General features: G+C 35.3%; 6 protein-coding genes across 8 annotated transcripts; 2 read left to right on the top strand and 4 right to left on the bottom strand.

Annotated features, from left to right (window-relative positions):
• Positions 1-85: 85 nt before the first annotated feature.
• On the bottom strand, positions 86-2,025 carry LOC123322083 (RCC1-like G exchanging factor-like protein). Its single transcript, XM_044909922.1, has 7 exons — positions 1,884-2,025; positions 1,658-1,821; positions 1,174-1,571; positions 857-1,029; positions 644-805; positions 245-504; positions 86-190 (listed from the first exon to the last, which is right to left on the bottom strand). Exons 1-7 carry the CDS (start codon positions 1,972-1,974, stop codon positions 113-115), a joined length of 1,326 nt encoding a protein of 441 aa, XP_044765857.1. The 5' UTR covers positions 1,975-2,025; the 3' UTR covers positions 86-112.
• Positions 2,026-2,280: 255 nt separating this feature from the next.
• Positions 2,281-6,465, top strand: LOC123322086 (isocitrate dehydrogenase [NAD] subunit gamma, mitochondrial-like). 2 transcript variants are annotated; one of them, XM_044909928.1, is made up of 7 exons: positions 2,281-2,423; positions 2,486-2,551; positions 2,621-2,837; positions 3,739-4,295; positions 4,437-4,623; positions 4,694-4,772; positions 6,309-6,465. In XM_044909928.1, exons 1-7 carry the CDS (start codon positions 2,364-2,366, stop codon positions 6,310-6,312), a joined length of 1,170 nt encoding a protein of 389 aa, XP_044765863.1. In that variant the 5' UTR covers positions 2,281-2,363; the 3' UTR covers positions 6,313-6,465. The 2 variants fall into 2 exon arrangements, with proteins under 2 accessions (XP_044765863.1, XP_044765864.1); XM_044909929.1 differs by lacking the exon at positions 6,309-6,465 and adding an exon at positions 5,537-5,712.
• LOC123322068 (endoplasmic reticulum aminopeptidase 1-like) lies at positions 5,835-11,946 on the bottom strand. 2 transcript variants are annotated; one of them, XM_044909898.1, is made up of 16 exons: positions 11,714-11,946; positions 10,352-10,468; positions 10,100-10,267; positions 9,856-10,044; positions 9,513-9,798; positions 9,271-9,451; positions 8,993-9,218; positions 8,780-8,934; positions 8,474-8,722; positions 8,253-8,411; positions 7,964-8,198; positions 7,671-7,854; positions 7,384-7,605; positions 7,052-7,324; positions 6,774-6,996; positions 5,835-6,089 (listed from the first exon to the last, which is right to left on the bottom strand). In XM_044909898.1, exons 1-16 carry the CDS (start codon positions 11,808-11,810, stop codon positions 5,946-5,948), a joined length of 3,108 nt encoding a protein of 1,035 aa, XP_044765833.1. In that variant the 5' UTR covers positions 11,811-11,946; the 3' UTR covers positions 5,835-5,945. The 2 variants fall into 2 exon arrangements, with proteins under 2 accessions (XP_044765833.1, XP_044765834.1); XM_044909899.1 differs by lacking the exon at positions 10,352-10,468 and having other exon boundaries at positions 10,100-10,351.
• Positions 11,947-12,496: 550 nt separating this feature from the next.
• LOC123322087 (prostatic acid phosphatase) lies at positions 12,497-14,958 on the top strand. Its single transcript, XM_044909930.1, has 6 exons — positions 12,497-12,799; positions 13,181-13,273; positions 13,333-13,572; positions 13,937-14,246; positions 14,302-14,501; positions 14,567-14,958. Exons 1-6 carry the CDS (start codon positions 12,701-12,703, stop codon positions 14,705-14,707), a joined length of 1,083 nt encoding a protein of 360 aa, XP_044765865.1. The 5' UTR covers positions 12,497-12,700; the 3' UTR covers positions 14,708-14,958.
• A 173-nt stretch (positions 14,959-15,131) lies between these two features.
• On the bottom strand, positions 15,132-24,958 carry LOC123322104 (histone-lysine N-methyltransferase trithorax). Its single transcript, XM_044909951.1, has 8 exons — positions 24,729-24,958; positions 23,191-24,657; positions 22,411-22,827; positions 22,119-22,280; positions 16,824-22,060; positions 16,601-16,763; positions 16,398-16,544; positions 15,132-16,280 (listed from the first exon to the last, which is right to left on the bottom strand). The coding sequence occupies exons 1-8, from the start codon at positions 24,852-24,854 to the stop codon at positions 16,107-16,109; spliced, it is 7,893 nt and encodes a 2,630-aa protein (XP_044765886.1). The 5' UTR covers positions 24,855-24,958; the 3' UTR covers positions 15,132-16,106.
• Positions 24,959-25,308: 350 nt separating this feature from the next.
• LOC123322095 (adapter molecule Crk) lies at positions 25,309-27,162 on the bottom strand. The gene is made up of 6 exons (XM_044909941.1): positions 26,584-27,162; positions 26,383-26,505; positions 26,120-26,324; positions 25,924-26,052; positions 25,766-25,867; positions 25,309-25,697 (listed from the first exon to the last, which is right to left on the bottom strand). The coding sequence occupies exons 1-6, from the start codon at positions 26,616-26,618 to the stop codon at positions 25,494-25,496; spliced, it is 798 nt and encodes a 265-aa protein (XP_044765876.1). The 5' UTR covers positions 26,619-27,162; the 3' UTR covers positions 25,309-25,493.
• Between the last annotated feature and the right edge of the window lie 180 nt (positions 27,163-27,342).

Below are 27,342 nucleotides of genomic sequence, written 5' to 3'. Positions count from 1 at the left end.
TTTTTCAAATTCATGAGTTCGGTTTTGTTTCCCGAGTTCGAGCGTTTACCGATTTATTTTCCGATTTTGAAAGTTTGAAAACTCATGTCGTTATATCTTTTATTAAATATTTTCACAGAAATGGTTTACTAACAGCTATGGTATGATCTATTCCACAAGATACATTCTTCACAATACCACCCAAACAAACCTGGAATTTAAATAATATCAATTTTAATCCTCATCGAATATAGAAATAATTTACCTTCAATGGAAAATACTGATCATGTTCATCGCCTAATCCTAAACACCCATTTCTATTTCTCCCCCAAGAATATAAGTCTCCCTTTGATGTTAATGCTAAGGAATGACCAACTCCACAGTAAATTTTCTCTACAATGTTATCAGGTTGAAAATCATTTTTCCCAAATAACACTTCTGGTATTTCAGTTGGTTCATTGCATTGAAGTATATTTGGTCCAAATCCAAGGAGACCAAACCCCCAAGAAAATACCCGATGATCATCTGAAAATAATATGAAATCAATAATCCTCATTTCTACATGTTATAACAGTCTTGAACCCCCATTTGAGGTGAAAAATCTTCAATAGAAATTCAGCTTTCTAATGTTTCATCCGCTTATCCATAAAATGGTAATACTCACCATTCAACACCATGCAAAAAGAACCACCTGCAGCTATATCTATTATTTTCCCAAGTGGCTTCAACATTTTCAGATATGTTGGTGTATTCAGTTGTTGACTATTGTTTTCCAATATCACTTGTCCATATTCTGTGTTTCCCCAACCAAAAACTTCTCCCTTGTCTGAAATATTATTATTAACTCTTGACCACCCAAAACTTGTTAATTTCCTACCATTTAATGCCATTACAAAGTCGCATCTTGAGTTCAACTTCACTATCCTTTCTGTGCTTATGTCTCCCTTTATTTTAGTAAATGTGGAGATGATTTCATAATGGCCCAATCCTGTTTGTCCATCCGCACCCCAACCACATGAATAAACACATCCATCCTCGGTTAACGCTAAACTACAAGTAAATTTTTAGATAAGTGCTCATGTAAATCGAAATCAGTGTACATTAATTATTTTCTATTTGAGAGGACCTGATATAATGGTTTACATTCTTGAATTCTTATTCCTTTACACGATTCATTTATACCTAAGGCATTACCTGTGGTCCTGACCACATTCGATATCAATAATTTCTTTTCCATCCAAATTTTCAATATAATGAATATAATTGCTTCTAGAATAGTCCTCATCTTGAATAATAGGTCTTCCACACTGGCCATATGCGTTATTTCCAAGAAGATATAATCCTTCATGTGTTAAAATCAAAGAGTGGGCTCTACCAGCAGCTATTTTCTTAATTTCACACTTAGTTGTGTTCTTGAATGGAAGTTCAATAGGTTTGGGATAAAATAATATTTCCAGAGGTTTGCCTTGTCTGACATCATGATAACCTATCTGGGAATCTGTGTTCAATCCTGTTCCGTAAAGTAATTTGTCTGGATACTTGTTCTTTGTGCTGAACAATGAAAATCCAAACCCACAAGCAACTTGGGTCACCTACGGATAAAAATTCATTGAAGTTTTTAAACTATTATAACGGAAAACGCTTTGACCCAGCTTTTTTGGTGATATTTTTTCTCTACCTCATTTTTCTCTCCAAATCCCATACGTTTAGGTCTGTGAAAATCTTTCATCAAATCATAGCTCTCTGTTGTACGAATATAAGGTATACCTAAGGCACCACTTTTTGTATGGCCCCATACAAATATTCGGTTGTACGTTTTCTTACTGACAGCATATTCATGAACTGAAATTTTTTATTTTATAGAAGAATGTTATATTTAGACTCCACATAAGCATGTTTATTACTAGGAAGTTCAGAAGCATCTTTGTAGATGGTTGAGAACAATCTCACTTGTTTCTTGTTCAAACTTCTGAGTATTCCTTTCAAGTTCACCATTTGTTATTTTAGTATCGAAGGATAATTTTTTAATGTTTGATACTATACAAGAGCAAATATTATAGTTAGGTTAACTACTAACTAACTCTCTTATCTAGAATATGTTCTAGTAAACTTAAAGTCGCTTTTTCAGAATCTCAACATTCTGAACTCATTTACTTTATCATGAAAATATTGTATTTGCTACGATTTAAATTTGAAAATTGATCCAATCTGCAGGTGCAGATACAACATCTGTCCCTCGTTTTAGTGGTGGGGAAAGTTTTGGTTTTGCGAGGTATGCCTGTTTGCCATAACCTTTCTTTTGGGTCTTTTATGGTAGCAGCTTCCAGCATTCTTATTTGTTGTGTTGAATTTAGAACGATAAATATTCGATAAATAATACACTAATGATGGCTTTCCGGGTAATATACAAACAAAATAAATTAATAAAGACTATAATATGCAGAGTAAGTTGACAGTCATTATATAACTAAAGCTAAATTAATGATAAATTAATAATTCCTCTTAGAATCAGTCTTCAGCGCCTATGTCTGCTTTTGAAATTCAGCACAAAACTCCAGTAATCAGAAAAACAGTGAGTAACGACCTAATTAATCTAATTCGACAGAATTTTTGATTTGAAGTTATTTGAAATGACTTGTAGACCCCTATACCAGTTGCATTATATGGAGGAAGAAATGCTGTTACCATGCTTCCTGGGGGTGGCATTGGTCCAGAGCTCATGAATTACGTTAGGGAAGTATTCAAACATGCAGGAGCTCCTGTAGATTTTGAAGTAATAGACATTGATCCTAGTGAGGAAACAAAGCAGTTTGAATATGCACTTACATCCATTAAAAGAAATGGGGTAGCCATTAAAGGTAATGAGCGTAACTTAGTGTTTGCGAGTTGAATATTCCTTCAATGTAATTTGCATTTTGTTTCTGATATCGGAGAAATGAGCTATAATTACTAAATGAATTTCTGTATCCCTATGTTTTTTCATATGGGAATCTTGCAAAAAAATAGTTTTTTTTTGCTTGTGTATGAATTTGCTTGAATATAGAAATAACCAAACATTGCTGTAGAACTGAATATGAGTAGGATCTTGGTTTGCTATATATATGACTAACTGTGCATGCTTGATATGCAGAACGTATTTTCTTATTTCATTTTACTTCATTCAACTTTACTTGACTTCATTTCACTTCACTTGACTTGTCTATTTTTCTCCATTCTACTCTACTACTTCTCTGCCCTGCCATACTCTGCTACCTTACTCTTTACTTTACTTGACTTTATTTCACTTCACTTGACTTGCCTACTTCTCTCCATTCCACTGTACTACTTCTCTGCCCTGCTATACTCTACTTACCTTACTCTTTACTTTACTTGACTTTATTTCACTTCACTGGACTTACTACTTTTCTCCATTCTGCTCTACTACTGCTCTGCCCTATTATACTCTACTTACCTTACAACTCTCTATTCCACTCCATGAATGGAGATTACCCCAGACAAACAGACAGACAAAAATTTCAAAAGGAGTTGATAATGTTTAGATAACATGCAAATTACCTGAAAAACAGACACTATAATTTTATTTATATCTAGACGACTTCAATAAAGTTAAGGATAATGGCTAATAAATTATGTTGGACTACATTATAATGATATGTTGACTAACACTGAATTGAGTTTTCGAATTTGAGTAGTGACTTGCTGATAGAACATATTTCGAATAGGTTTTTTTTTCATTATTGGGATTTTATGAATTCTTAGGAAATATTGAAACTAAAAGTGAGAATACGGGAGTCCTATCAAGAAATGTGGGAATCAGAAATGAACTAGATCTCTACATAAATGTAGTCCATTGCAAATCTTTTCCTGGTGTACCAGCACGCCAAAGTAATGTTGATGTGATGATTATAAGACAAAATACTGAAGGAGAATATGCCATGTTGGAGCATGAGAGTGTCCATGGTGTCGTAGAGAGTATGAAGGTGGTAACAGAAACTAACTCTGAAAGAGTAGCCAGATACGCTTTTGAATTTGCTAAAAAAAATGGCAGAAAGAAGATCACCACCATTCACAAAGCTAATATTATGAAACTATCTGATGGACTCTTCCTTGATACTGCCAGAAGAGTGGCTCTTGAATATCCTGAAATTGAGCACAATGATATGATCATTGACAATTGCTGTATGCAGTTGGTATCTAACCCCCATCAGTTTGATGTTATGATGATGACAAATCTTTATGGAAGTATCGTATCCAATGTTGCTTGTGGTTTGATTGGTGGCGCAGGATTGCTATCAGGAAGAAATTATGGTGATTATGTAAGTTAACGAAAAATGATAAATTCATACTTCATGAAAATAATAGTATTAACATCAGATGAGTGAAAAAATTGGAAGTTACGATACTTTAGCCACCTGATTGTTCTGGATTAAAGTATTTCTATAAACTGTTGGTTTTAGTATGCAATCTTTGAGCCTGGTACTAGGAATACAGGTACAGCAATTGCTGGAAAGAATATTGCTAATCCCATTGCCATGTTGAGTGCTTCCGTTGATATGCTAGAACATTTAGGACATCAGCAACATGCTGATCTTATTCGAGATGCCATGACAAAAACAATATCTGAAGACAGAATACATACTCCAGGTAATTTTCGGTTTTTTATAAAATAAATTCAAGCACAGTGTATTCATATTAATGTCTAAAATTGTTTCAGATTTAGGTGGAACTGCTAAGAGCACAGATGTTGTTCAAAGAATTATTGACCACATCCATAAGTCTGACATCAGACCTTGGTATAAAAAATAATTTTTCTTTGTTTTTGGCTACTAATTTTCTTGTGGGATGATTGTGCTGAAAATTTTGTCCTACTAATTTCCAACAAGAAATGTTGAAGTTGATCTATAAAACTATTTATTTATTTTTTTTCAATTAACTCGATGAGACTGATTATGTAATAGTTTTGGTAAGGTTAATGTTGAATTTCTTCGTAACACTTCATTATTGAATTTTAGTTTATATTTATATGAAAAACATTCCATTTTCAAGCTATTATATAAATTTTTCCTTTATTATTTTGAAATTTTGATTATTATATGTAGTTTGTGGAGTTATTGTTCTTCAGCTTCAACGATTTCTGAATTTCATTTATGCTAATTGTCTTGAGTTATGCATCATGCTTGTGTTGAAAATTACTTCCATTTGGGAGGCGTTTATATGTGCATTATCAGTATTGAAATTTGTAAAAATAGATTAAGCATTCCAAGCAGTATTATCAACTTTCATAATGGTTACCATTATTTTTTATTGTACTGAAAGATGCAGATATGAACGCTATTAACCTGCAAAAAGTTCCTATTTTTTTTTATTTATTATAATCTTTTTCTTTAACATTTCATGAAGAATTAAATGCTTCCAAAATCTCTAATTGCTTCTGGCCTTTCATTTTAATTTAACCATCTCTGTGGCAGTTTTCTATGTGCTTTGCTGGTATTATTGAGAGTGTATGTAACGCTTACAGTTTTCCATCTATTTATTTATTTCTCTTTTTTTCTTTCAGAATTCGGTTTGAGTTTTGATGGAAAATAAAGTGTATATAATAACATAATAATCGTTTGCTAAGTATTATTTCTTTGTATTTCAAATAAGTTTTTCAAGAGATTTCCAACATGATCTCTTAATCATTCTAGGCACAAAATCGTTTGTACCATACTGTTGAATAAAATTTTGCGCCGATCATCAATTTCATTACAGAACCTTTCAGTACTATATTCAATATGATCATAAGTCGACCACAGCTAAGAAAATACTTGTAAAACGAAAAATAAATACTCGAAGGCATAAATGGCAAACACCAATTTTATCCAGAAAAGAGTACGTTTATTTTATATACATATACAAAAATAGACAGTAACATGAAGAGAAGATGATAAGGTTGAAATAATTATACATCATAAAAGTAATTTATCCTATTTTAAGTAATTTTGTAACCATCTATATATGTCTGCGTCATTATTTCTTACCCAATTAACATTGAGTTTAATGGTTTCTATACTCTGTTCCAATGCTCTTGTGGCTGAACCAACATCCATTCCATTGAAATATGTTGTCACCTGAAATAATGGTTTTAATACTTGAAAAGCAGACTGATTATTGTGTACTATTGCAGTAGAGGGTGGAATCAATTATTGGAAATTTTCGTGAGCTTTTTAACTTTCTTAACTTTTCCTTAATACTTGAAGGTAAGTGTAAGCTTGCCTAACACTTCTTCTGTTTTAACTCTTCTCTTGAAATATTTCTTTTTAATAAACTTATTTTCGTTTTTTTCTCAGTTAGCTGAAGCTCCAGATTCCATGAACTAAGGCTGTTTCAAGAGACAATTTAAAAAAAAAAGGACTACCCCAAAACACGGGAATAAAATATTTATTCCCACCATAAAGTACAAATACCTCAAAGATATAACAACAATAAAGTATGTTATGAAGTTTATTTTAATTTTTTTTTTGTTTTCCCATAATTTTGAGTTCCCAAGTGGTGACAACGCGAGCGCGAGGTTCTGAACTTAATATAACGTGATGTTTATATGTAAGCGGATTCGTAGTTGATAAAAATCTGAGATGAAGATGTTACTATCACTAATTAAGCTAGTTTGAGCCCGAAGCTAGAAGAGAAATTTTCTAGTCCAAGCTCTATAAGCCCCTATTCACTGTTGAAAGCCTACACAGAACTCAATTGGTTTTCAAAACTCTCTAGAGAGTACCTAGGACCATCAGTATTAATATTTCACTATAACTCACCTCATACAAATCATACGGAGTTGATAAATGGGTAGTTACAGCTGAAATGAGGGTTCCCATCATAAAAGTAGCGTTACCGAATGTGGCATGCATTGTTGGCCAATATGCTTTCAAGTGCCTCCAAGCCAAAAGCCTTCCTTCAGGATTTGAGGCAACAATAGCTAGAACAATCTTCATGTCTTGAGCCTTAACCATATTCCTGTCCAAAGAGTACAGTAGATATCTGTAAATTGAAAGACTATAAAATTCTGCTTGTTTCCATAGCCTGTGAAAGGAACCTCTGTAAAATCCAAGGATCTGAGGAAACTCCCAAAGCTTTCAGCATCAGTCTTCTCTCGCTAGGTATTTTAGTGGAGTTGTAAACGTTCCAACAATGCTGCCATTCTTGAGATCCACCATATTTAACACCAGCAGAGTATACGACTTCCTTGAAATCTGGATTTATGGATTTGTTGTCCTCCATCCACTTTCGAAATTCGTTTCTAGCTCTTGTTACCGTATCATTCAAGCCATACATCACTGCTGTTGCGAGAATGTTGGATCGCATCAATCTATAACGTGAGGGAAACGTTCAAAAAAAAATTGTCTATGACAGAACCTTGATCCTCACTTGTCCAAATGAGATCCTTTGTTTTCCCATCCAACATGCTCCACTATTGGGGTGAAAAGTTTCCTCATATACTGAAGAAAGAGCTTGTATGATAATCCTTCTGAAAGCCGTCTACTCCATGCGTGGAAGTGTTCAATCGCTGTTGACCAAGGGACATAATCTCTCTCGTGAATCAAATAAGATGACAGATCCAAGGGGACACTCGCGTTCAACAGACCAGCCCTGAAGAATAAATTTCCATTATTGTAGATTGTTGATAGCTGCTTAAAATCAGGTTTCAATTTTACCTGCACAAGGTGAAAGCATCATCTATCAGATTAGCCCTATCTGCAGGGTTTAAGAGGGTATGATTCGTTTTCAAAACGTTTATCAACTCTTTCCACATCGAATCCTCGTACATAACTCTGTAAAAGCCTGACTGGTTCACGTTTGCTTTGATCCACCTCACATCTGGACCAAGTTCGAATCGAGCTAAAATATATACGTGTATCAGATTGAAACTGATATTGGAATAGCGTAAAATAGCAGGTTTCGATGTCAGCTTAATGATGTCAAATAAAGGGCACATATTTATACTTACCATCCGACATATTCATCCAAACAATATTGGTCGAGGATGTATCCAAATCTGTGTAATAAGTTAGCGGAACATACCATTTATATTCGTATTTCGATTTTGGAAGCAAACGAATCGTGTGGTTGGTGCTTTCAGTAGTTAAAAGAAATCTTTCCTGTATGGCCAGTGTATCATTACCTTCTCTAAATAGCGTTATCAAGGGAAAACCCATTTGATTGGTCCAAGTGTCCATGATGTTCTATGAAAAATAATTTTATTTTTGCCAAATTTGAAACTTTAGGTATAACTTTACCTTCACTTCAAGGGATTGATTAGTATTTTTGCTGAATATGTTCCAGAAATCTTTGGTCTCCGCTGTACTAAATTTATAGGCATTCAAATAATCGTTAAGACTACTTTGTAGGATATTCATTTGTAGAAAATTTCCCAGCATATGTAAAATTGATGCACCCTAAAATAATCTCGTTGGTTCACCTATCCTTATTTTTTGGGGCGTACATTTTGATTAGTTACCTTACTATAAGAAATTGTATCAAAAATAGCTTTGATTTCAGAAGGATCATCGACTGGAACAGATATTGGATGGCTACTCGAAAGAGCATCTTGCGCTAGAGCCGGCTGGGTTTTATCCAAAATAAACTGATCCAACATCTTCCATTCGGGAAATAAACTGTCAACACCCAAATATTCCAAGAAACTAGCGAATCCCTCGTTTAGCCATAAATCGTTCCACCATTTCATCGTAACCAAATTTCCAAACCACTAAAATGCAATGATTCTACTTCATCAGATTCAATAATTAGTTATAGAGGTGCATACCTGATGTGCCAGTTCATGGGCAATGACCACTGCAATCCATTGATGTGCAAATGTTGATGTTTCTACAGAGTCATATAAAATGGCAGTTTCTCTGAAGGTGATTAAGCCCCAGTTCTCCATTGCACCAGTTGCAAAGTCTGGTATCGCAGCAAAATCTGTGGAAAGGAGAACTTTCTTTCGGAATTTGTCATCTCTGGTGATCCGTGTACTCACCTTGTTTCGGTAAAGGATATGGTATGCCAAAGAAGTCTTCGAAAAAGTCCATTATGTGAATAGCAGTGTCGAGTGCAAAGGAGGCTTGGGAAATATAAGGCGGGGGAGTGTAAACAGATACGGATACCCCCTTTCTTGTAGTGTTACTGATATGGTCGTAGTCACATATTATGAAAGCCACTAAATAGGTACTCATTTCTACGGATTCTTGAAAATCGTCTTGTAGCTAAAATCGCAACATGTTACGTTAAATTTCCGGGACAAGTTTTGAAACATACCAGTCCTTTTCCCACATAAAAACCAGCTTCTTCAGTATCTCGTATTGGCATATTGAACAGGGCAATGTGATGCCTATCTCTCAGTATTGTCATCCTGAATCTTGCTTTGAAATGTGGCTCGTCAAAACAGGGAAATGCTGCCCTTGCATAGGTTGGCTCGAAGTGAGTAGTGGCCAGATATCTGAAATGGTGGAATTCGCGAAAGTTTTATTTGGTCATATCGAAATTTTCTTCTATTTCACCTTTTTTCTCCTTCACTGGAGACGTAGCTTGATATATAAAAACCTTCGTATTCCGTACTCAGCTTAGAGTTATATCTAAAAAACAATGTATAATTGTGTTTCTTTTTGAATCTTTCTCTAGTTTCAAGGTACAGTTGTTGAGCTCCAGTATATTCTAATAATCTCGTAACAGTCAAGTTATGCCCTTTTCGGTCTTGGACCATGTATTTTGTTATAGTTAAATTTTGGCTATTCAATACTATAAAATTAGTATCTTTCTCCACATAAATCTCTATGGTTATATGTCCTGAAAGAATGGTAGTGAAATATAAGGGGAAATAGATGTGTCTATTGGTGTACGCACCATGTACTTCCAAAGTAGTCAAATTTGGATGGATCGTTATGTTATACCGGAAGGGTTTTACATTGCTGGGAAGACGGATATTGTTCCATGGAAAGATTTGACCGTTTGTAGCCCTCGGGACGAAGATTTTCGTCACGTTCGACTGTTCGCCGACGAAGTTCTCTGGTTTCTCTCCGGCACAGGTGCAATCTGAAGTTGGAAATTAATGTTAGACCAAATGCCGTGTAGCCACAGCTGAATATACCACTTTGCGGTCCTGTGAATGCGATGATGACTGCAACGGTGAAGAGTAGGGCAAACACCACAGTGGCAATGCATAGCGCTCTATTGTGGGAACACGCAGCCACCCCATTCTTCTCATACAAGCTCTTCTTGACCACTCCATCTGGGCTATCACTTCTTGCAACGGCTCCTGAATCACAGGGGTTATTTATGAGCAGAGGTGATGACTGTGAGTGAGATATGGAATGGGTGATTTTGGAGCTAACTATGGTACCTGTAAGAAATGCGACATCGTCAACATCTGGATCGCTCATCACTCCCCTCCTCCAGACAACCGCCTCGACGCTGTTTCCACCAGTTACTACGGAAAATTTCACCAACTGGTCCCTAGCTATGACACCCTCCACAGTTAGTACACTTCGCGCGTTAAATGATATTTAAGGGCCATTCTCTGGAACTTTCAATTATGCCGCATTTTCTTCTCTTATTTTTTTCTGTTGACAGTAAGAATGTCAGTGGCGTAGTTATTTGTGGTCTAAATTAGAAATGGCCAATTATGGAATTTCATCTCATCATGATAGAGTCATATCGCAACATTTTGAATAAAATACCTCGAAGTTATTCTAACCCATAACAACATAGGTGAAAAATTCTGCATTAGTACTTTTTGTTAGTTTCATTTCTGTCTCAAACTTTGCATTCCATATTTGGTCACATTTCCTCGAAAAATCATTAAGTTCGATCATTTCTAGATAGGCTTATACCGCCCTAAATGAACTGACTAGTTTAGAAAAGCTAGTAAAGGACCTACATTCAAATATTATTCTAGGTATCTGCAGATGAATGTGTTAAATTTTAAAAAACCATCATTAACGTCCAACAAAAATCGTTTTTCCCTCCTTTTAAATTTAAAGAAATAATGATGAAATTCATTCTTCAATAATCTTTTCTTGATTTGTAGTCTTCAAACATTTTAGGTTTCGTTCAAAAATTGACAATGATTTGATGAATCCTTACAACAACGTGTTTGATGTGTAGGTCTGCAGATACCTGCACCTTATGCGACATTTACGCTGATCTAGAATAACTCACCAAAAATGAAATGTACAGAAATATGCTTTTCACTGTGAATTTATGTACAAGCCTGAAAACCGTGGGATTTTGAAGGTTGCAGAGAATCACCCATCAACAAAACAATACACTGCGCTCAAAAATTTGGACCACAACACGTAACGCCGGATTATGTTTTCAATCGCATCGATGTATGATTTCGGACTGTTTTGAATTTGTTATCGTACACGAGAATTGCGAACTTTCAATTTGTACTCTGTTATCACTGTTATGCCGTCGAGATTTCAAAAAAAGGACAACCAAAACGAAACTATATCAAGGAGGCTTTAGTTTTAGCCGCAAAACCCTCGGTAATGATCATCTCTGTCAATTGAAATGCGCTTGTGCGAACGTCGGAAAAACTATGGTCGCTATAGTACGAATTTTCCACGTGCATTCTTCAAAAGAAGGTAATTCGGCATGCAAATAATGATCGTGTCAAGCTGCAATCAATAATGGAATCGTAAAAATTTCGTGTCCAAATCTAAGAAGCGAAACTACAATTGCTGGAAAACATCGTACGTACCTTGGTCGGTTGCTCTAACATTCCCGTTTTGATTTTGCCTCAACCTTCCTAGCGGTTCTAAGCGGATGCAATCGCTGGCTGATGAATCTTGAGGCATCCTCTATCCTCTACGCTTCCGTAGGATCTACATAGCAACTGATCTAGCTTCAAATTACGATATTGTAAATAACTAGCTAATCTTCTAAACTACTCGGTCTAAACGTTTGTTGTCAACAAGCTCAAATCTTAAAGCATGCGAGCCATGTGACTTATACCTGTTGACAATTTATCCGTGTTTTAATCGAGAACAATTTTGTTTCTCACACACTCATTCGACCAAACAACGAACAAAGTTTGTTTTGAATTTGAGGCGCACTAGACCTCCCTATTCAAAAAACTACACGGACATCTCTTTGGGGCAGTTGTATTGATTTTCCATTAAACATAACTAACTGCATCTCACCCCCTATTCTGCACCCCATAGGACCCATCATAGGGATTTGCCAATATAAATTTTAACTGGAGGGATGATGAAACACCCTCCACCGCACGTGAAACACTATCGATTCAAACTGGCACGCATGCGTTTTTGTTTAATAACACGTAGAGAGCGGCAGCTTTATATCACACAAATGCCTTGATTTGATAGGAAAGGGGTTTAGTGCTGGGACATTATGGAATTGAGTGATTTAACAGAAATCGATGCTTTCCAGCAAGGACAAAAAATGTTGCTGCCTCTGTGCTTTCCCCTCTCATCTGCCCTTCGAGTTTTTTCAGCTTTTATTCGAAAGTAGGGAATGTTTACTCATTCATGTAAAAAATAGATTCTTTCGGATGAAAGTATCTGATTTTGTTCAATGATGCTGTTGAACCTTATCCCCTACACCATTTCACCTCAATATGATACTGTGGTTGCCTACAAGAATAAACAACCGAGAAAATTAATCTATTTAATTATTACGATAACATGTTTTGTCAGTTACTGAGAATTCACAATCTCCGTAGAAAATGAACTATTTATATATCACTATCAATACTTTTATGTTCTCGTGTTTGTTCCACATTTCTGTCAATACTAATTGCACAACCTTAAAACAAGTTCACCTGGTGAGTTTCCCATCCAAACGTTTTTTGCCATTCTTGTGGCGATATGTCATATATATCGCTATAAATAGGCAATACAGGTTATTTCTACCGATTCATTGAGTTAATGTGTTGGAATAGTAGTATACAAATACATAATGCAACAAATATACTATGTATCGGTTGATACTGTATGTAACTGTTTGTTAATGAGTACAGTAGGAATAAACTGAACATCCGTGAAGCTTTCTCCAATAGGTAGCTACGCATTTGTATGGATAATTATCCATACAGATGCATATCTATCAGGAGGCATACATACAGTGATTGTAAATCAGAAATTTCCTATTGGAAATGGAATTTTTCGATTTTTTGGAAGCCAAAATGTTCATATTTTTCCGCTAGATATTCAGGCATGGCGAAAGAAGCCCTTCGATGGTTTTTCCAAGTGATCCATATAAATCATTTTGGTCAGATGGTTTGGGATACCTCACCAATGTGAGTAAAGAATCGGAACTTGAGCTGCGTGGTTTATTTATTTCGTTTATATTCTCCAGAGAGGAAAGTTGCAAATGCACAATTTGGGTCAACGAATGAAACATAAGTATTCCTGCTACTTGTCGGATCATTTCGCACCTGATGAAGTGAAGGTTTTGAGTAGCTATTCCGACAGATGCCTGATGAGTGCCCAACTATTCAATAGTGGATTTTTCATTCCCAAGAATGAGCAGATTTGGAATCCTGAACTACTTTGGCAGCCAATTCCGATCAGTTACAAGCCCAGAAATGAAGACAATGTCAGTTGCCACTAACAACCAAATCGAAAATTCGAAATAAAAATTTCAGACCATAGGTTTCAAAATGAGTTAGAACGAGAGGTATGCTCGAACTCCTGGTAGTACGAAGTATGGTGATACAGCATCAATCATGGGCATTTGGCTTTCGTAGATGAATCATAGTTGCAAAATGTAACTATGACTCTATTATAAGGTAGCCAAATGCCAAAAAACTATGACTATGTTATTAAGGTAGTCATGGGCATCAGAAGAGGTCCACTCTTCTGCGTCAGCCAAATGCACTAGCTTACCACACGTTCTAGCGTATTATAAAACCTACGGTTCTTGATTCCTCATTCAAATATGTATAAGATGCGTGTTTCAGTTGATAGCCGCGAAACAAAAATGTGAAAAATATGACGATTCGTATGCGAAGTTATTTACTTCGGCCAAATATAAAAAAATATTAGAAGAAAACGCCGAACTGTTTGAATATCTAACAGAACACACAGGCATCAACGTTGACACGATAAGAAAGGTAGAAGAGCTCTATAATACATTAGAAATTGAAGAATTACACAATTTCACTTTGCCGGGATGGACTGAGAAAGTTTTCCCTGCCAAAATGAAACACCTTGCTGTCCTTTCGCTTGCCTCTTTCACAGAAACAGACTTTATGAAGAAAATGAAAGGAGGTATGAGAAATCCGTTTCATTATTTTTGTTGTTATTTCTGTTTTGAATCTTTCAGGTCCTTTTTTGAAGAAAATTCTAGAGGATATGGAGATAGCATCAACTAATGCAAATTTTACGAAATTGTTTCTATATTCTGGTCATGATATAACTTTAGTCAACATTTTACGCACACTTGGCTTTACTGACATACTCAAACCTAACTTTGCAGCATATTTTATAGTGGAACTTCATCATACTCCCTCCCCTGAAGTGAAGGTATCCTATTAGTATCATTTTCATATTGTAGAAAAAATTTCAATTTCTAATCTTATTCTTTTTAGATATACTATAATGACTGTGGTTGGTGCAAAGAAAGAGAACTGAAATTGAAAAATTTCGAACACTCTTGTACATTAAAAGACTTCAAGGAACAATTCGAATCATTAATCCCTGAAAATTGGCAGAAAGATTGTAAATGGTGAAGAATAAAGGCATTTTTTTGAAAATATTTTATTGAATAATTATCACTTACAAGGTTTATAGTACAGCTGCTCTCACATAATGAAAAATGTTAGTTCAAATAAACACTGTACAAATAATTTCATATACATTTATATGTATCTTATTTACATTATTACAAAAAGGCCTCTAAACATGCTGAAGAACAATAATTGTTCAATTATGATATGTAGATATTGTCTTAATTAAAAAATATAATTGTGTAAAATTATTACATTGGAGATTCATAAAAAAAAACGTAAAAACTCACTAATAATTCGAAAATAATGTATACTTGGACAAATAAATCGACAATAAGAAAAATTGGGAAGGCAAAGTTCATATTATTGCTACATTTTGTGATGTAACTGCGGTATGAATCGTTTAATATTTTATAACTCAGATATACTCATAGATGTGGATGAGAAAAATATTCTGTTTGTATGAATGAATTCGAAGAATGAAGTTGTATAGATTTCCGGAAGAATTTCGTGATGTTTTTAATGTTATCAAATAATTCTGTATAAGAGACACTTCGGATTTGTTTTAGAAATCTGGAAAGATTTCAAGAAAGCATGTAAAAATCACAGGTGGGAAGTAACTGAAGTTAGTCGCCATGGTTCACTGACTAGAGTTTCTGACATAGTAATAGAGATAAGAGACCAAAATAAAAATACATTTAGACACGACCTTCAGCATAGATCCTCAAAAGATACCTATAAAATTTGTGTGGCAAAGTGATATCATATTTACGAACTTGGATTTCTGGTAGATGCACGGTTGTCATGTGATGTTGATATGATTCTAAGTAAACTTTGCCGACCCATTTCAAGTCATAGTGGATTCCAATGCACAATCTTAATATTTAAGAAAGGTGCAAATATAATAGCGGACATTTAGTATAGCTGAAGATAGAAAGCATTAATCAATTCAACAAGATAAATTTTAAAGAACTATATGCAACATATCACATAGCATCTTACATATAACGAATTTTGAAACAACACATAACACCTACAGAGCCAATGGCACAAACGCATAAAACCTCACAGCCAAATTTAATAAATAAATTTCTCAAAAAACCGACTTTACAAATTTAATTTCAAGATTCCATGAATTTAATAAATGTTCGTGGACAATGTAGGTGCTATATATAGACCAGCCTAAACTCCACCAAATTTTTGGCCACATTCCAACAGTCATCAAAATAAAGACACTATTGAAAATATATTCCATTGAACGGCCAATGGAATGTGGTCATATAATTTGTATCTCATACTGGTTTCAAGGAAGAAATTACAAAAATGTCTAGAAATATGTACAACGTTAATTACACTCTTATGATACATGAAATAACGTACAACGTACGAGAAGCACTGAATATCAGTTGAGAAATTTGCGACATCTGCGTGTTCCGCATGTACAAGGGATTTTGTCTTCTTCAAATGGAAACTTATAGTCATAAGTTAGTTCTTCACTGTAAATAATTCGCCTTAGTGCAAATATTATGATGTGTTTATGGCCAAGGATTTCAACCACCTTCGAGTAGCAGTTTGGCTAGAAATTTCATTTTAAATTAGAGCTTTGCTCAAAACAACATATCTTAAATTTAGCAGCACAATATTTATTCATAAAGTCAACTTTTTTCTTTATATATTGAATAGAATAACTTACATCACAAGAATGATTGATGAATCGAGCTGCATTGCCTTTCATTGTAGCGTCAACTACCAAATTATCATCAATTCTGAACATGTAACAACCTATTCCTTTCTGGTTGTATTCCTTCTCACGTTTGTCACATAAAATAGACCTGATAACCTGAAATAAATTAACAATGATGTAGGTTTGAATGGGAATAAATTCATAAATGTTACCTCTCCTGCATATTCTATCACCATTTCTCCAGCCTCAATATCTCTAAGGCAGAATAAGCCCCTTCCATGAATGTTGGAACGGTATACTCCAACGGAATACTTTGATGTTAATTTTAACTGCCTGAACCTCATCGCCATTGGTAAATTGTTAATCGATCCTCTCCTAAAAAATATATTTTTTCGATTAATCAAAACCTCCAAATTGTACCGGTTTGTAACTCACCTTGGAAGTTCCATATCGTAGATAACTGTGTTCTCAGGTCTACGGTGCTTGGAAGATAACCATCCAAACATATCATATTGATTGTATCTTTTCGTATGAGGTGCACACCTGACGGACCCAAAAGAATTTCCAACTGCATATTCATCATCAAGATCGATATTCACAGTTGAAAAATGGTAGCTAGGTTTATACTTTGAACATTTGGAAACTGCTGGTAACTGTTCCAATAAATATTTCAGCCCATTGTGTTTCAACCCTAACACATTCAGATCACTGATAGCATTCTGAGATTGTTGTGGTAAAGGAGGCATGTTGTGAGCAGCTCTTGCATTCTGTACAGTTTCAAATACCTTTGACCACAAATCAGTAACGGATGTAGATGTATATCTGAAACCATCTTGAGTTTCAATTGTGTACAGAATGGATTGGGAATCATTTGCTTTCTTATCTTGAATAGTAGGTTTTACGTCGAAATTCACAACAGCTTTCTTCTCCTTCTTCATGTATTTAGGAATAGTATTGTTCATTCGGTTGTTTATTTGGGTGAGAGGTGATGTTGAATTATTTGATTTGATGGGCTTCAGAGGAGCAACCTGGACATTTGAGTTCTTAGAAAGGAAGTTATTACTTATTTTATAAGTACCATCTCTGCTTTGTTTCTGGAAAACAATCCTCAAGGATTCATTCTTCATGTCGATATTTTCTTTTTGTACAGGTTTCACCACAGGCTTTTCAGGGTGATGCAGCTTTTGATCTTGAATTAAACTGTTGAACAATTCATCAGCAGAGAGTTTGACTTTGTTTTCTATAGAAGTTTCTTCCGTTTGCATGGGGATGGGTAATGTAATTTCTTTCATGCTTTCAATAGGTGGACAATTCTGGACACTATTTTGCTTTGATGTTGTTAAGTTATCAACCTCCATAGCTAAGTTCTCAAAAATGGGAGATTTATTCAGTTCACATTGAAAATCTTGGATATTCAAACTAGGCATGTGAATATTTACTGGGGAAGTCAATTCTTTGGAGTTTAATTCCTCAGTAGACATACTTGTTTCTAGAGAACATACTGTTTTTTGAATTTCCAGCAAGGGAGGATTTGCAAGCTCAGTTCTTTGAATTTCTTGATTCTGTTTACTCGGCGAAACCTTCTGAACTTCCCCAAACGAAGCCTGTACATCAGAAAATGAACGTTGAACATCAGAAAACGACTTTTGAATATCCGAAAGAGATTTTTGATATTCTGGCAAGGATTTTGTTGTATCTGTGTTGAACTTCTGCATTTCAGAACAAGACTTGTGCACTTCTGGAAATGATTTCTGTCTATTGGAGAAAGGCTTTTGTACATCAATAAACACCTCATGAACATCAACAGAAGAACTACGATTTTCACCGATCAATTTCTTCTTGGTTTCCAAATTATTGTGATTTTCGATGAAAGAGTGCAACTCCATTTTGGTTTTTCGAATTTCCTGGAGTTTCTGAACATCGGATGCCTTTATAACTTGTTTATCCTTGAACTGAGTAGTTTGCATTGGCAGAACTCGATTCATTGGTCGATTTTGCACCTGTACAGGTTTGGGTGTTGGAGTAACAATATTAGTCGGTATACCTTGTTCTTGAACGAATGGCGTTGTTGGAAGGTGAATACTGTTAGAATTGGCAGGTTGCTGAATAATTTGTTGGGGATGCTTATGGGTGGGGCCAGTTGTAACAATGGAAAATTTGACGGGTTGAGCTCTATTTAACGGTTCCACTGGAGTGGTTGTTGGAATAGACTTAATAGGCTGCGAATATCTTGGAATTTCTACTGAGGCTTGAGATGTGATAAGCTGCCCTGGATTCACTAATACAAAACTATTAGAAGCCACATCCAGCATAGGTTCTAGTTTACTAGTTTGAAAAACTTGAGTAGTAGTTGAATAGGAACTATTTGTGGCCAAAACTCCAGGAACTGTTGTGGGCAAAAACTGCTGAGACTGCATGACTGTATTTTGAACAATTGTTTCAAACCCGTAGTAAACTGGCTGTACTGTTTGGGGCGCTTGGGCCCATGAAATAGTCCCATTACTGTCCATCACCAATTGGTTTTCAAGCATCCGAGGCTGTTGAATAATTACTGGTTGCATTCCAGAGACAAGACTTATAAGGTTATTATCTGGCTGTATCTGAACGAAAGGTTGACTTTGAATAGCCTGGTTGATTTGAGGAGTTATAGTTGTTATGTATTGTACATTTTGGCCAGCTTGTTGCTGGAAAGCGTCTACGAAAGTTGGTACTAAATTTGTTGAAGGCAAATGCTGCAAAATCACAGGAGTTGAAGTCTGTGTATTCATAACTACTGCTTCGTTATCACCAAGGGTTTTCTTGGACATAATTGTTTTGTTACGAGGTCTAGCTTTCATAATTTTTTCTTGCATCATTGGTTTCCCTATTGGCTTCATCCATTGATTTGAAGGCATATTTACTGCTTGGGTAACCATTGAATTCAAAACATTATTATTGGACAGAATTTTTCCATTCAGACTGATAGGGTTTTGAGAACCAATATTAATGATTGGTTGGCTTATATTTCCCGCAAATGGTACAGACTGTAAAGTGACCGGCTGCTGAAATTCCACTGACTGCTGTATATTAGGTTGGGTTATCTGGTTTAATGTGATCGGATTCAACATTCCACTTGAAGTTCCAATTAATGAGGGCGTTTGATTAACAGCTAATGTATTAGATTGCAAATGTAGAGGCTGATTAACGCATAAAGGCACTGCTTGGTTCATACAAAAATTATTCGGAATTGTCAGAGATTGATTACTTGGAACAGACATAGATTCATTCATTGGAATATTCTGCTGAGTTATTGTGTATGTTTGATCATTGTGATTCTCGTTGATGCTTGGTTGATTCATTAATGGTGTTACCGAGTGTTGAATATTGCACTGTGTCGGTATTAGAGTGGGAAGTATAGACTTTTGGTCCAATTGCGAATTTTGCATTATGATTTCACTTGGATTCTGGGGTGTAGAAATAACTTGTGATGCCTTTGACTTCACAAAGGTGTTGAGAACAGATGTGTGAAGCTGATTTTGATAAGATTCATATGAATTTATCATAACTGGTTGTGAGTTGTCCATAATAATAGAACTGTCGATCTGAGCATTGATGCATGTGGTGAGTCTGGTTTCTTGGAATGAATTACTTTCATGTTCATGGACTAACTCAGAATCACTTTCACTGGTGCATAATAATTCGCAATTATCTAAATGTCTTTTGTAGCTTGCTTGTGTTCTATATGTACATTGGCATTTCTCACAAGTGACTGGTTCTTCTGCTGAAATCATTTGCCAACTACTACTCGACTTAGTTGGCGAACCACACTCACTTGCACTGTCATCAAAATTGCCATCAACTTGCAACAACTTGAAATAGAGATTATTTTCATGAGAAGGCACTACTTTTCGTTTTTTCAGCACAGGAGAAAGTGACCTGTCCAATTTGCAACTGAGAGTAACACTACAAGATCTTTGATTGTTTTTATCTTTAACTTTTTCGAAATTTTCATTCATTTGCAGAAATAAATCAGATTTATTTCTTTTCAACTCTCTGCCATATCTATGATCAGATTCCTCTGTATTGCTTGATTCACTATTACTGGTATCAATATTTTGAAGATCTTCGAAAGGCATCAACTTAGGAATAATGTCTTGAACAGAAATTCCATCCAGAAGATCATGAGGAAGCTCCTTAAGAATAGCATCTGTTAGCTCAGGAGAAAGAATATCTGCCGTATTTTGAGGCTCTTCATCCTCATCAATTTCCATCAAATCGCTCTTCCTCTTTTCTACATCTTTCTGCCATACACCAAGTTCTCTAAATTTCTTGTCGATGACTGTTTTGGGCAAGGTGTGGTCTATAGTGAAATTTTTATCCGTAATGAATGTATTGGAATTATTAGTATTTGGAGACGTTGTTATGTTGTAGCACACCAACTTCCATGGTTCTACTGTTGACCAAAACAATCTTGAACAAACAAATCCTACTGGAATTATAGCTTCATAATTGTCGGATAATACTGGATTTATTTTCCCCAAATTGGTCACACACAAGGACCCTACCATGAAATTCACTTTGTCTATTTCATAGAATTTACCCTTCTTTTTATCCAACTCAACATAAACAGATCTTCTTATATCAAAGTCATGTGATGTTGTTATCACATTACTATTTTTAGGCAAGTGATGTGATGCACAATAAACTGTTTTGTCATGTAGGAAAATGCAGTTTGCCTTTCTCGCACAGGTAAAATGGAATGTTTCATAACAACCTTTCAAGCAACACCCTACACTTGCCCCTTTTTGTTTGCAGTGAGCACATTTTATGGAACGTCCTCTAGACAGAGCACCGTGAACATTTTGAAGTGAACCATCAATCTCCTCATACACTTCCGAAGACCAGAGAGCACAATTTGCATGGACCCACTCATTTTGGCCGCAATATAACAATCGAGATTCCTGCTCACCCAAGCCATCTCCAACGCCCTTGCACAAACCACACACTCTAGTATCGTTACATGATGATTCAATTTGTGGTAAATAATTTATTTCAATATTATCATTGAATATTTCTTCCCTTTTCTCTTTGATTTTGCTCACTGAAATATGTTCAGTTTCTTCCTTCTCTGAATTTTCATACCATGGAAAAACATTATGTAATATGGAGCGATAGATGCTAACTATCTCTTCAGACTGTGTGTGAGTTAAGGCTTCTTCCATCTCCTGATCGTACTCGCGAACAGAATGGTATTCGTTTGAGTTTAATTTATTTTTTATATCCAACATGGTCCGAATATTCGTAGCTTTCTGAGTTGCTTGTTTGGAAGGAAATGCAATTTCTATATTATTGTTGTTTTGGATATCAACACCTGTACTAATATCATGATCGTCGAACTGAATTTTTTTGATTGATGTTATTGCTTTATGGGATGAAGTACTGTTGTTTAAAGGGCTCCATTTGAGGAGATCTCTGGCTACTTTATTCTTACTAAGCATTCGAAGAACGTTATTGAAACTGGTTTTCAATTCGGAGTCCACTGCTTTACGCCACAAAGGAATTTCATTCTTTGAGCACAACTTACAAATATATTCGATGGATTCTGGAAGAAGACTCAATATCTGATATTGCTCCTCCAACAATCCTTCGCACTTTGAGTGAACCCATTTATTGCAATTAGCACATTCCATCATCTGTAATTATCGAGCATTATTATCAGAAAGTTCTACTTCGAATTATTCTCTTACTCACCTTTGAACAGAAATCATTTTCATAATAACATTTTTGACAAAGTGGACAGAAATTTCCTTTTTTCCTGAGCTTTAGACAGGTTAAACATAATGGCAAGTTTCCCACAAATTTTGTTATATTTTCAGTTCCACAACTTTTGCATCTTAAACATTTCGAGCATACCTGGAAAACCAATTTTTATGATATCGATTGAAATTTATTTTGGGAGGCAGTTGTTTTGTTTCAATCTTGTAGCAACAAGATGACATAGTAAGATAAGTAAAATTGTTAAATAATTTTTTATTATACTAACCGTTAGTCTCTCTTCTGTAGACCACTTGGTGTTAAATCCATAATTCAAACATTCCAAATGATAAGCCTTGTAGCATTTCTGACAGTTGACCTTGGTCCGGTCACTCTGGTTACATGAAGAACAGACAGTACACCTTGGACAAAGCCACATGGACTGTTTTATATTGTAACTATCTAACGGGGGTGCCTGTTCTAGACAAAAAGGGTGATAGGGTTCGCAGCAAGCTGAACAATGGAGGAGAGCCTCCAAACCGGCACTCCCACACAAAAAACAAATGGATGGCATAGGAAATTTTTCACAAGAAATCAATGAAAATCCATTCTGGCTAACATCGTCAGGATCATAATTCTCCCAAAAATCTATGGATATGGAGTGGTGAGTTTGATTGGAAACTCTGTTTTTATCGTTGCATTTATTCTGAAAATAAAATATTTGCACAATGAATCTTCTGAGCATTATTGAAGGATGCAAGTTAATTTGAATGTAATAATATCTGCAATGAATCCACAATACTTTTGTTGATTCAATACAGATAGTATTAAATTCTAATTAACTTACATCAACACTACAATTTTTAATATTTCGACAAATTGAGTCGCCATATGCGGAGAAGACCAATTTTGATCTTAGTTTTTGAGAAGGCTGCACAAACCCACCATTAGTATCATCAATTACTGACAGATACCGATGGTCACAATGCAGCCTTCTCCAATTATATTTTTTTCCATAACGCATAGCTGTTATAAAATTTTTTTTGTATAAATGCTGAATAACACTAACCTCTGCTAAGAATTGTGATGTTATCCTATGGCTTCTATCCTTTCTTGATGCTGAAATTGAAACGTCATTCACAGAAGAGAATCTAAACTTATCGCTATCTATCGACTCAGATTCACTGGAAATCAAATCTGTTTTAGGTTCTTTCCAACTGATACTTTTCTCAGATACTATGTTGGGTTCAATAATAACTTTTTCTTCCATCCCTGCGTTCTCCTTAACAACTTCAGTTTTCTCAGGTTTGCTCCTATCCGTTTCAGAAAAGGTAGCGACAGGTTGTCCAAGAACAATAGATGCACTCCTACAAACATGTTTCACTCTGGGTCCTTTCAAATCAACTTTTTGTCTCTTGATTTCTGTACTTGCAGGAGGATTGTTAGGAGATACGGTAATACTGTTATTGCTTCTTAGAGGCCTTGACACAGAAGATTTTTCTTCCGATACAGGTGTGGCTGCTTTGCTTAAATTTACATCGACAGACCTAATACTAGATGACCAAAATAATGAGTTGTTGCCAAACATTGAGTCAGGTGTTTGCATGAAAGGTGGCAAGAGTTGTGATAGATTATTTCTCAAATTCACAGGCATTTGGAATGAACGAAGGCACATTTTTAACCAGCACGCTGGGCATCGAGCCCTATAGGCACATTTAATCAGTTTCCAATGCTGACTTCTAACAATAGGGGGCACATGACACGTTCCTTGACCTTTATGGCATACTAAGGTTGAACCTTTGCTGTATGATTGGCGTTTGATCATTTTTGAAATAAACTTTCTACAAGATTCACAGCTGTAAATATTGAATTTCCTTGCTTGCTTTATGAAACGATAAAATCTCACTGCACCACATACACCACACGTAACAGTTCCAGGCCCTGACCCATTGTTGGATGTACTTGAAAAGGGTCCTTGAGAGTTTGATGGATACGAATGAGACTGAAATTGTAATCTTGCTTGTCTCAAAACAATCCTCCTATTGGAACAATTATTAGATGGAGATGCCTCTTTGCTATTACTCTTTGTACAGCTGTCATTGCTTGTTCCTTCTTCACTATCATCTTGTTTTTTATCACTACAATGTCTTTTATGAATTTTTTGTTTGCGAGTGAGAGACTCATTCAAATCTAGGAAACGTTTATTTGGTTTAATAACTCTGGATGAGTGTACACTTCTACTTGGTAAAATGAATTTTCCTAAGTTTCCTGTTTCCCTTTGATTGCAACGAGTAACACTTTTGAGAGTACTGTAACACTTTCGAGCTAAACCTTTTCCATTTTTTGTTCTACTCCTTTTATTAGAAATGTTTCCTTTTATTACGTTTTTACTGCACATTCTTGAAATCAGGTTCCTCTTAACAGTTTTATTTCTCAAGTTCGAATTCTGTAGGTTTCTTGTCAAACGCCTCTTCAGTGAAATATTTTGAACAATGGTATCTACCGTTGGGGTGGCTGGTTCGCTGGTCGTAGAAACCTAAAAAACATTGAAATCTAGAATCTAGAACAAAAATTCGTACCAGGCAGAATAAACAAACGATTGTTTACCTGTTTATCCTCTGCAACTGTCACCGAATCGTCGATGCTAGTTGCTTCCCCATTTGGAGGAAGAACATTAACCCTTTTTCTGTTCACGTGCTTTGAGGGTTTTCCAGGAAATTTTGATCTGCCCATTTTCAAATCGAGTTTTAGTTTACATTTTCATAAATTGTTTCGAAGACGCATCACGCATACAATGCGAATAGCACCATCAACCATAGAGTAATTGAACACATTGAAACTTCATTTTTGGTACCAAAGAGTACATACTCTTTACTGTCTGTCATTGTGCGTCGTCCTAAATAATAAAATTTGGACTTTGTCAAAGAGTTACTTGAAGAGATTCTATTCCATATATAATTTAAACTACTTGCTTAGATTTAGCTATGGATTTCTATCGGCCACCTCTAATCTAATGGTAATTTTTCTTTCCTCTTAAAAAACGATTTCTCTTTATTGACCTGCGAGTACAAATTCAAGGTTTTGTAAATGATAGTACTCCTTACACTAATTTATTAATTAGTAGCGTTTTGATCTCTCTAGTCATCAAAATTTGAATTACTTTTTGAGTAAAAATAAAACACTGCAATTAACTAAATATTGATATGTATAATAATGGAAAATACAACTTTCAGCACAAAATTTGTAATTGATCATACATAATAAAATAAGCCCATAGTTATTACATTAAATAGAATCAGTTAACTATTATTAGTTAGTAATAAATATACATAGAGCACCTATACACTTTCAGCGAACCAAAAGTTAAATTTATTAACTTTCATTATCGCTATCTAAAAATTCAACATGAGTAAACGGGAAAAATCCAGTTTTGCCGTTAAGTTCTCCTTGCCATTGGCCATTTATATTTGTATGGGTAACAGTTATTATGTCCCCAACTTCTAGCTTCAATTGAGTTTGATCATAGGCATTGGGTACTCTTCCTTGTTTCACTCTCGCCTTAGCTGGCAATTGCCTCTGTAGAAGAAATTTTATATTAGTTATTTTCAATGAAAAATCACTAATGGAAAGTTCAATATTCCTACCTGAATCTGATTTTTCTTCATTGCAGCCTCAGCCTGCAGTTGTGTAGAAGTCTCCCCAGAATTAGGCCTTGCCATATCATTAGACGGCTGCGTCTCCACATACTAGAAAAAAAAAACACTTCAGCCCCCTATTACAACTAGTTATCAGATGAGTATACTTTTTCAACATAAGGTACAGGAATGGATCCTTTAAGACCTCTGCTGTTTATTGCAGTCCACCATTGGTCCTCATCCTTAGACACAATAGTTAATATATCTCCCTTCTTAAAATTAAGATCATCAGGATCCTATAAATATAAATTCGTTACAAAAAAAATGATAACCATCAAATGATAAAATAAAGCAGATCCATACCTGACCAATAAAATCATATTTAGCTATAACTTTCTCAACTCTTCTCGAAGCAGTTCTAATCAATGGTGTGGTATCTAAGTAATGCAATTTGTAAAAAGCAAGTAACTCAGGCAAATTAGGAAAGTCTTGATCTCCAATTCTATAAGTAATTCTATCATCATGTTGCAGTTTATTTATGATGTAATGGCTAACACGACTATCTTCCCTGTGAAAGAAATACATAATGCATTATTTTATCACTTAAGCTTCGAATTATATCTTACTTGACACACAGTACAAAGTCTCCAATGCATGTAGAACTATCACGAACCAAAAAGACTCCACCTTCTCTTTCAGCCTCAAGCAAATCATTAGCTTCTTGGCGAGACATGTGGCCAAAATACCAACTAAAATGAAAACAAACTATGACATCTCTTAATTAATGTTATCTTTGTTAGTCATTCCAACTGGAAGGAAAAACTCACCTTGATTTATCTTCTGGATCAAATGAACCAGCCATTTTTTCTCTTGATTACGCTTTCAACTTTTTCACATATTTCGAATACGCAACCTGAAGTAATGTTCAATGCAGAACTTAATCACACATACTTCTTAATGTGTTTATGTTCAGTCTGGTGAGTTTTAAATTAACTCTTAATTAGCACTTAACCTTAATTTCTAAGAGGTGAATATGAAAGAATATTTACAACAAATTCGTTACGAGTCTACTTTCAAATCATGGAGATTTCAGTTTTTGGTGCAGTTACTTTCGATGTTTTCAAATATTTTGCGAAAATAAAACTCCGACAACGAAAACATGGCGCTCCAGTTTTGACGGTTACCAGACTTTGACATAGACAACATATACTTTGACAATTTCTATCAGCACTACCAACTACGTGGGAGTAGAGGTCGAGAAAAGTCGGTTTCAATCGACACAAGCTTTTTGTTTCAAGTACGAGTATGAATAATTAATGAATTCTTTTCAAATAAAGCTAATTGATAGATATGCGCACGCTAAACGACGCCGCAAATTCAAGTTCCGGAGACATGTTTCATTCCCCAATTTCAATCCTTCAAAACGAGTCGATTGATGCATTACAAAGTATTGTGAGTTGTCTAATCTTTGGCTGAATTCAAGGATATCACACCTTGGTTCAACTGCTGGGAGGATCATGATGATATATCGATCATTGTATAAGGATTGCTGTCCATAAGGACATCCATAAGTATGATCGAGGCAT

Source organism: Coccinella septempunctata, chromosome X (genome assembly GCF_907165205.1).
Source record: "Coccinella septempunctata chromosome X, icCocSept1.1, whole genome shotgun sequence".
NCBI lineage: Eukaryota > Metazoa > Arthropoda > Insecta > Coleoptera > Coccinellidae > Coccinella > Coccinella septempunctata.
The sequence above is the reverse complement of the archived record's forward strand: the minus strand, read 5'-3'. Positions and strand labels throughout refer to the sequence as shown.